The sequence below is a fragment of the Ursus maritimus genome, unplaced genomic scaffold, assembly GCF_017311325.1.
Source record: "Ursus maritimus isolate PB19 unplaced genomic scaffold, ASM1731132v1 scaffold_22, whole genome shotgun sequence".
NCBI classification, from domain to species: domain Eukaryota; kingdom Metazoa; phylum Chordata; class Mammalia; order Carnivora; family Ursidae; genus Ursus; species Ursus maritimus.
The window spans coordinates 22,211,428-22,221,192 of NW_024424675.1; the positions used below are offsets into that span (position 1 = coordinate 22,211,428).

Here is a 9,765-nt window from a genome sequence, read left to right on the forward strand (position 1 = left end):
TGGCAAGCTGCCTACCTTTTCTGAGCCTCAGTTTCCTTCCAGGGACGAAGTGAACTCTTGCATAGAAAAAGTCAAGCACGAAGGAGGCGCTAGCTAGTATTTGTGAATAGGGAGGCGGAGGGAGCTGGTGAGAAGGGCTCAGAGGGGGAAGGGGTTTCAGAGAGAAGGAGGGATTCAGGGGCCTTTTCAGGAGATGGAGGGGGCAGTGAAAGGAGTCCCAGAATTCAGCCCCGCGCAGAGAAGTTTTTGGGAGGTGGCAGGCTCCTCCAGACCCTACGGCATGCAGACCCTCTCCCAGCCCTGTTTCCTGCGGGCTCCAGCCCCAGGCATGGTCCTGCATCCCTGCCCCTTACTGAATGACTAGGAGGAGCTCCGACAGACAGCTTCTGTGTCTCTTTAATATCCTCCAGGCCCATCCACCCGCCCGCCCACCACCCACTCCCACTCCCACTCCCGCTGCCTTTAAGGGTGGAGGCCCGGGTGCCCCCTCCCCCCAGCCCAAGGACTAAGGCACCAAGTGGCTGCAGCAGGCCGGCCCAGACACAGAGACGCACGGATGGAGGACACACAGACGGCGGACGCAGACAAGCAGGGCGGGCATCAGGGGCAGGGGCAGGGCTCAGGCCGCCGCGGGGCTCCCACCGGCTCTGGGCCCGTCCTGGAGGCCGTGAGGGGCCCAGACAGCCCCGAGGGGTTCCGGTCGGAAGGAAGAGGGGCGCCACGGCGGGCCGGGATCCTCACTTGCCGCCTTTGCGGGACAGACACCGCGGGAGGCAAGAGAAAGTCTGCTTGACGCGCGCCAGCAGGGGCAGCGGCCGGTGGGCCTCCCGGGGCGGCCGCGGCACCAGGCGCTGCAGGGTTCCCTCGGAGGCCGCCGAGTGCGGCGCGGGGGACGCGGCCGCGGCCGCGGGGCCCTGGCGGCAGCGCTTGCACAGCGGCAGCAGCGCGCGCACCTCCTCCTCGTCGCGGAAAGGGCTCTCTCCGAAGCGCTCCTCCAGCTGCCGGCGGAGCTGGGGGGGGTGTGGGGGGGAGGGGAGCCGGGGGTCGGTCGGTGCCAGGCTGCCGGCCGGTCCCCCCCACCCAGTCCTCGTCGCTTCCGCCCCTGTGCGAGCTCCCCACCCCTCGCTAGGCCCCTCCCCTTCCTGAGCATCCTCTTACCCGCCCTTCTGAGTTTCCATCGCCCTCGCGGAGCCCCCTCCTCCTCTGAGTCCCTTCCCTCTCCTGAGCCCCCTTCCCCTTTGACACTCCATCTTCCAGACCTGCTAAAGCAACGCCCGCCCGCCCCCGGCCCAGGGGGGACCACATGAACCCTCCTCCTTGAGCAACAACCCCAAACACACTGGCCTCTGCCTGCCTCTTTCCTCAAGCGGACTTGCAGATAAGCCTCTGAGTACCAGCCTGACACCTGGGAGAGCCTTCCTGCCCCCGCTGCTCCTCTGTCTCTCATCCCTTATTCCCAGGAGGCCGTTGGTTCCTGACATCTCCATGTGCCATCCACCCAGTTGGCATAAGAGAAGGAGATGCTTTGGCCTCATCAAGGACCGAGGGGTGGTGTAGGGAATGGGCATTTCTCCCCAGAGGGTCAAACACTCGAATGCCTTCAGGCTCCAGGCAGGTAGAGCAGGCAATGCTGGGACCCAGGCAAATGAAAGGGTCCATAGTCTGGCCCAAAGGCATCCAAATTCTAAACTAAAAAGGAAAAGAAAACATCTGGCAGACCAAACAAAATACACCTGGAGGCTAGATTAGCTCAAGGGTCACGAGTTCGAGACCCCCAGAAAAATCTCCTGTCAGGTCTGAAGCACAGGTTATCTTCTTTCCGATCAGTGCTCAACTCAAGCGGGAAGAAGAGTCTCCCAGCCCTGCCCAGCTCCTGCCTCCGCCCCAGCCCCTACCTTCCGGGAACTGCCCCAGCCAAACTCTTCCAGCTGCTGCCTAAAGCCTGGGTTGGGGTTGGCGATAGGCCGGGTGGCCTTGATGGCTTCAAGCACGTCCCGCCAGCCTAGCCCCGTCACAGTCATCACATATGCCGTCACGATGGTGGTGCTGCGGGAGATGCCTGCAAAGCTGGGATACCCGCCCCCCAGGATTCGAGTAAGGCACAATCTCCTCCATGCCCTGCCCCCAGAACCCCCTCCCCACCTCAGCTCTCCCACCCTGGCCTCTGAGCTCCCATCACAAAGGAGCTGTTTCCCCACCTCCTTTGCCCATGCTGTTCCTTCCACCTGGAGTATCCCCCGGGCACTCTCCCACATCAGTGGCCTGAGTGGAAACATCACTTCATTCATTCAACAAACATTTCCTGACCATCTGTTACTTTTCAGGAACTGGGAATATAGTGGGAATAAAACAGACACGGTCTGTCCTGGCGCTTACGGGACGGTTGGGAGAGATGGCCACTAACCAGGGAAACAATGTCAGGTGGTGGTAACTGCTCTGAAGAGGAGTCCAGGGGCTAAGAGATCATATAGGAAAAGGTATTAATCTAGTGGAGGGGCTGGGGAGGGATTAGGGAAGGGGTTTCCAAGGAAGTGACATCAAGCTGAGTTCTGAAAGATGGGTAAGGGTCCGTCAAGAATGTTCTGGGCAGTGTACTAAGTCCGCGAGGTGGGAGCTGGTGGATTTGAAGGGTGGGGAGTTGGCCAGGGTAGCTGGAGTTGGGGAAGGAGGGGCAGAGGGTGACAGGCTGCAGGAGCTGTTCTTAGGGCTAGGGCTCTGGCAGAGCCGCCCTGAGCCCGGCATATAGGGTAGGTGCTCCGTGGGGAGTTATGGGATGAATGACACCAACTGCTGAGTCCTGTCTCCCAGCCTGGGGTTCCCCCACTGCTCTGCCCTATTCCCTCAAAAGCCTGGAGGGAAGGAGAGGGAGCCAGAACGGTTGGAGGGTGCTGGGCTACCTGCGTGACCTCACCTATTTCTCCTGGTAACCCAGCAGGTAACAGTCTTTTCTCCATTTTACAGAGGAGGAAATGGGAGTCTCAGGAAGAAACAGCTCTTTGGCCTTGGCCACACAGCTGGTAAGGGACAGAGCTCTGGATGGAGCCCCCGATCAGCCTCTATCAGATGAATGGCGGACGGTCATGCATGGCAACGGGCTGGAGAAAGTCCATCCCAGGTCCCTCATTCCCCATAGGTGTGATGGAAGGTGTGGGTGTGACGGAGGACAGCCCCTTACTTGTCCCCTCATTCCTCTCTTAACTCACCAGTGCACAAGGCAGTTCCCCCCATTGAGGCGGCAACAGTGGATGAAGTTGATACATTCTTTGAAGTGCTTTTTGCTAGAGAAGAAAGCAATAAGGTAGGGAGCATTGGGCGGCAGGTCTCCTAGGAATTGTACCCCTCTGCACTGATGGGATGTCAAGAGCCCTGGGTCCTCAGGGCAGCCAGCTCAGGCAGCGAACAGGGGCCTGTTGTATCGTACAAGTGGAGGGGTGTGTGAAGCAACAACAGTGGTATTTCAGGCAGTGAGAGAGGCCAGTGATGAGAAATCCCACCATGGAGGCAGGAGCACCTCTCCAGTGGGTTCTGTGATCTTAGTTTCATGGAGGGTTTATCTTGGTCTTTCAAGGACATGGGTGAGAGGAGACAGAGGAGTCCCACTCCTGTGGGGTCTGCAATCAGAGCAGCTGGGAACAATGCTGGTCAGCAATGGGTTGGGAGGAGTGTCTGTCTGGGTCACTCCCAGGCTGGGAGGCACTGCTGCTCATAACACAGAAACACTGCTTTCTGAGTCCCTGTTATATGCCAGGCCCTGTCCTGGATCCTCAGCCTGTGCCATCTGATCTCAGAGAGGGGAAGCAATTTGTGCAAGGTCACACAGCAAAGTCTGGCTGGAGCCCAGGTGTCTTAACTCCAGGGCCAGGAACTGGCTGAGCCTGACCCCTTCAAATCTGCTGGGGTGTCTGGTCCTTAGACAGGGTACTCTCTCCATTTCACAGCTGAAGACACTGAGCTCTGGGAGATTAAGGGTCTTGGTCAGGGGCATAGGCAAGGGCGTAGCTGAGACAGAATCAAACATAGGTCTGAGTGAGCACTTGTGCTAGGGTCCCCAGGACAGCTTTCTTGGCGTGAGTCCTCTCTGCCCTCCCCCAGACCACCCCCCGCCCTTGCGACCACCACCGCAGAAGACCCCTTTGTTGGTGCCTCCAGAGAACTTACATGGGTACCTCAGGGGTGTCCGCCACAGGGATGCGAAGGTAGGTTATGTCCTGCAAGTACAAAACACACGTGGGCACTGGGGGCCCTTGGCTGCACCTCTGGCCATGGCCAGGGCCACCCAAGCACCTCATGACCCCAGGCCGGGTCCTGACCCTCTCTGAGCCACTGTTGCCGCCTCTATCCAAAGAGGGTAGATAGCACCTCTGAGCGCCTCCCAACTCTGTCTGTGGTTCAAGAACCTTTTGAGAAGGTGGTATCCTAACCTCATAGGTGACTTGGGCATGAGGACTTGATAAAAAGGATTCAGGGACCTTTTATTTAATAGGTGGGAAAGGGCCACTAACGGTGACTCTCCTCCAAATGACGATTACAAAATTACACCAAACAAAGGGCAAAACAGGGGCACCTGGCGGGCTCAGTTGGTAGAGCATGTGCCTCTTGATCTCAGGGTTGTGAGTTCGAGCCCCACGTTGGATGTAGAGAGATTACTTATTTTAAAAAGGTGGGTTTTTTTAAAAAATCTATTTATTTGTCATAGAGGGAGAGAGTGAGAGAGAGAGCATGCACAAGCAAGGGGAATGGCAGGCAGAGGGAGAGGGAGAAGCAGGCTCCCCGCTGAGCAAGGAGGCTGATCTGGGACTCGATCCCAGGGTCCTGGGATCATGACCTGAGCCGGAGGCAGACACTTAACGGATTGAGCCACCCGGGCGTCCCCAAAAAAGGTTTTTTAAAGGTCTTATTAAAAACAGATTTTATTATCTTGAAAAGCAACAAAAACCATGAAAATAAGTTTATAGCTCATTAATTGTGGTTATAAAACTATGTGCTAATTATTAAAATAATCAAGGGATGAACTGTCAGTAATTTCTCCCACAAACTGGCTAAGACTTCCTTTACTTCACGCTTAACCTCCACATGCGATCATAAAGATGATTTGTGCTCCTGTTCCAAGAATCACTTTTCTCAAGGACTCTTTTAATCCTTTGATATTCAAATGACTCTTTTCCAGTGCCTGGCCCACCACCAGCCTTGGCTAAGGGACTGTAGGGCCAGGTCCTCATTTGTTAATGGCTGTGTGTGAGATTCCAGCCCTTCTCTGACTCGCTTTTCCCAAGGTCACACCATCCTGCATCTTTTGCAAGGTTTGCAACTTCACTCTGCAACACATTTGGCCTTGGCATTGCTCGGCATTATCAAGCCCTAACTGGTAAATTCACTGATAGTTGGGGAGGCAGGGCTGCCTGTGGGAAGAAGGGAAGGCTGTTGGAGTGGGGACTCTTTGGCAAGCAGTCATGTCATTAGTCAATCTATTCATGACTTGACAACCTTCCCTGTGCAGTCTAGTGACTGATACTCCAAATACTCCAAAACGAGCCTGCCCTATAAAGCGAAATCAGACTCCATTGACCTGGAAATGTCTTGTTTGAATGACACTGAGAATCACAGATTATTGGAGGTTGCTCTTAGAGACGGTCAACGCTGACACATGGGGAAACTAAGGCCCAGAGAGGGGAAGGAACCTATCTGAGGTCACACAGCAAATCTGGGTTAAAACCTGGTTTGGGGGGCGCCTGGGTGGCGCAGTCGTTAAGCGTCTGCCTTTGGCTCAGGGCGTGATCCCAGAGCTCTGGGATCAAGCCCCACGTCAGGCTCCTCCGCTGACAGCCTGCTTCTTCCTCTCCCACTCCCCCTGCTTGTGTCCCCCCTCTCCCTAGCTGTCTCTCTCTCTGTCAAATAAATAAATAAATAAAATCTTTAAAAAAAATAATAAAAAATAAAACCTGGTTTGGATCTCAGATCTCTAGAGCCTTTTTCCACCCACAGTTATTCCCCTTTAGTGGGTGGACTTAGACACATACTCTGAGAAGGAGGAAGGGGCTCTATTTATGGGATCAGAGTATGATTAACTTTTCTATATCGGCTGTAATTTGTTGGCTGTCAAGTGGCTCTCAACAACTCAGTAAGGTAGGTGCTGTTATAAAATCACCATTTTAGGGGCGTCTGGTGGTGCAGTCGGTTGAGTGACTCTTGATTTCAGCTCAGGTCGCGATCTTTGGGTTGTGAGACGGAGCCCCACATCGGGCTCCACACTCAGCACAGAATCTACAAGAGATTCTCTCTCCCTGTACCCTCCTGCTCGTGCTCTCTCTCTCTCTCTCAAATAAATAAATGCATCTTTATAAAATTCCTATTTTACAGATCAGGCAGCCAAGGCTCGGCAAGAAGAAGTCCTGTGCCCAGGATTACAGAAGAAGTGGTCTGGATTTCCTACTTTCCCCTTCTGTTAGAATACATTTACCCCCTCTTTTCCAGGACCCCATAAAACCAGCACCAATCCTTCCAGTGGGGGCCATGCTTCACAGTGTAAAGTATCTTCACCACCCTGCAGCCCCTTTGCATCCTCACAACAGCCCCTCTGGGGGCAGAGAGGACTGAGGGATCAGAGGCCCAGATGGGTGAAGTCACAGCTCATGATTACACAGCAAGACACAGAACCCAGAATCATCCATGTGAGTCATCTGTTCAGTTGGGCAATGGGAAGCCCATGGAGGGGCTTTTTAAGGTTCAGGGTGAGGCCTCTGGGGTCAGACCGTCAACTCCTAGCTCCTTAGCTTCGTGGATGTGTGACCTTAGGCAAGTTACTTTACCTCTCTGGGCCTTGGTTGCCAAATAGGGATCAAATGGGGATGCTGAATAAAACAGGGCAGTTTTTAACAGAATGACCTAGTATGGGTCAGAGAGGCAGCATAGGGCCTGGCACATAGTAAGTACTTGATAAATGGGTGCTGTGGGGAGCTGAAGCTCCCCTCCACACCTGTGTACAGCCCACGGACAGGGGTAAGGAGTACCTGCAGCAGAGGCTGGGGTGACTCGTGGATAGAGATGATGTGTGTGATCTTGTTCCGGCCCAGCTGGTCCGGGTCTTTGGCATCTGAAAGAAACGAGATTCCTGAGCCCACCTGGTCGGTCAAGAGAGGTGGGAGCTCGCGGCCCAGCTCCCCTCCCCACCCCTCCCTCTCCACTTTGGCCCACCCTCTGCCAGCCCCCTGCTGCTTGGCCACCTCCTGCTCCTGGCCTGACAGGTCCCACTACACCCCTAGGCTTAAGTCTTGTCGCTGGGGTACCCACAAGCAACAGCCCAGCCTCTTCCCGGCCTTGCCCCTGCTGTTCCTTCCATGGCAAACACCCTTTCCTGGCATATCCTTGATCCAGCAACTCTACTTCCAGGAATCCTGTCTACAGAAGAGTCTGCTCCCCCAGAAAGCTGTGTGAAGATGATGTTCTCTGCAGTACTGCTCATAACAGTAAACATACCAGAAATTGTTAAAAAGTGGGAGCAAGCTACCCGTCCACCATGAGAGAACGGGATAAATAATGGTGTATTCGTACTTGAGTGCTGTGCAGCCATTGGGTAGAAGAGGCCTCTCTGTGCTGATGGGTGAGCATGGCCACAGTGTATTATTAAATAGGAAACAGGTCAGAGAATGGCATGCAGAATAGACTTCCATTTTTGTTTTAAATGTTACATCTGCAGCTACAAAGATATATGAAAACTGACCCAGGGACAAACCTCACACTTCTATCAGTGGCCTTCCCTGGGGGCTGGAATTCCAATGTATGTGGATCTTTTAGAATCAGAATAAATAACACATATCCCCTCTTTCTCCAGAGGTCTACTTCATTCAGCACGTTTCCCGAGTGCTGACTAGTGCAGCCCTGGCTGGGCGTGGGGGTGTGGGGGCAGCTTCATGGCCCCTGTCCTCAGGGGCTACAGGCTTCAAGAGGATCCAGAGCTCCCTTCGCTGAATACTCAGAAACCAAGTGGCATGAACAGCTGAGGCGGCTCCCAGGGAGGAGGAGATCAGATTTATGGGAGTGGAGCATCTATGCCAGGGCAGGGGGGAGGGGGGCAGGGGTGAATGGGGAAAGCCCTGTCCTGCTGCGACGTTCCTTCCTCTCTGAAGCCTTCTCTGACTCCACATGGAAAAGTGTGGGGTCTCAGGATCAGCTTGTCTCTTAGCACAGGCCTGGGACAGGTAGACGGCCGTGGCCTTGGCCCGAGTGGGTAGTGCTCACTGACAAGTTTCTGGGGTAGAGTCCAGTCTCCAGAGACCTCGCCTCAGTGTAGAGGTTGTAGGGAGAGGTTCCCAGTTTCCCAGCTAGAAGCAGCAGCCCCAAACAGACCTCACCCGGGAACCCCAGGGCTGTAAGAGCCCTTAGAGGCGAGTGGGCCTTGTGCCGAGGGAGAGGCTGGGGCTCACAGCAGGTGCAGACTTGCCTGGCATCTGGCAGGTGTTCCGAGCCCTTTGCACTAGGGACACCCTCCGCCGACATATCCCTTAGTCCTCATGAGCTCCTTCTCCCTCCCAGCCTGGCATTGCTTCCCTGCCCCCGGCCCCATTCCTGAGCACTTCCAAGGTGCGTGGGCCAGAGCATGAATGGTGGACACGGGCCTGGGACAGGCAGAGTGCCACGGTCTTGGGACAGAGTGGGCAGTGCTCACCAATGAAGTTTCCGAGGTAGAGTCCAGGAAGTACCTACAGGAGAGACAGGCTGGGGTCAGTGGGGTAGGGGTGCATGCCTTCCCACGGGCTAGCTGGGGGCCCACAACCCATCTCCATCCCATGACAGGTGTCTGGACCTCAGGACTCAAGGAGAAATCTCCTCCCCGTCCTGGGCCTGGACCCCGTGAGAGGTGCTGGGGAGGGCAGGAGGGGGGCACTAGGGGAGGCCAGCTTGGGTAGGGGTGAGAGCTTGAAAGGGGGGAGGGGAGGAGGAACACAAAGGAGGGGGGCAAGGGAGAGGGGGACTTACCAGTTGTTGGTGGGGAATTCTGAGGAAGGAGATGGGAAGGCAGGGACAGGGTGAGGGTCATGCCCAGGCAGAGGGGGCAGGATGGAGAAACAGCACCAGAGACAGAGTCCCGGGAGTCAGAGGCAAGGAAGACAGAGACACCTGGAGACCCGGAAAGTGACTCAGAGAGAGTGTGGGAGTGACAGAGAGCCACGGAAAGACCCAACAAGAAATACAGAGCAACAGAAACAGGCAGAGACAGAGACACAGGGAGACCGAGGCCAGAGACACACAGAAAAACGGAGACGCGAGCAGAGAGACACAGGGATGCAGGGTCAGAGAGTCACCGGAGACAGGGATCTAGACACACGGAGCCTCAGGGCGAGGGCCAGAAGGTCAGAGGCGGGCACAGCGACCCAGGCGGAGCCGGCGCCGCGGCGGGGCTGGGGGCGGCCAGGTGCGCGCTGCGCGATCCCCGGCCCCCTACCTTGGTCATGCCATTCCCCATGATCCCGGGGGCGGGGGTCCGGGCGCACCCCCAGCTCGCCGCCCGGAGAGCGCTCGGGTCGTAGCTGCCCTGCTGGCCCAGGCCCGGCGCCTGCAGCCTGGCGGGGAACAGGGGCCCCTGCCCGGCCGCCGCCGCCGCCGCCGCCGCCACCACCACCGCCCGCCGACCCCCGGCCAGGGAGGGAAATGGTGGTGGAGCCGCCGCCGCCGCCGCCGCCGCCACCGCCGCAGGCTCCTCCTACCCCCTCGGTCATGTGGGGGCCCCCCCCCACCGTGGGTCGCGGCGGGGGGCTGGACAAAGCCCCA

The 9,765-nt window shown here is 56.5% G+C and overlaps 1 protein-coding gene across 1 annotated transcript; it reads right to left on the bottom strand.

Moving 5' to 3' along the window:
- Window positions 1-493: 493 nt before the first annotated feature.
- DUSP15 (dual specificity phosphatase 15) lies at window positions 494-9,557 on the bottom strand. Its single transcript, XM_040638133.1, has 7 exons — window positions 9,440-9,557; window positions 8,663-8,696; window positions 7,008-7,090; window positions 4,159-4,208; window positions 3,204-3,278; window positions 1,896-2,067; window positions 494-1,010 (listed from the first exon to the last, which is right to left on the bottom strand). Exons 1-7 carry the CDS (start codon window positions 9,458-9,460, stop codon window positions 738-740), a joined length of 708 nt encoding a protein of 235 aa, XP_040494067.1. The 5' UTR covers window positions 9,461-9,557; the 3' UTR covers window positions 494-737.
- Window positions 9,558-9,765: the final 208 nt, after the last annotated feature.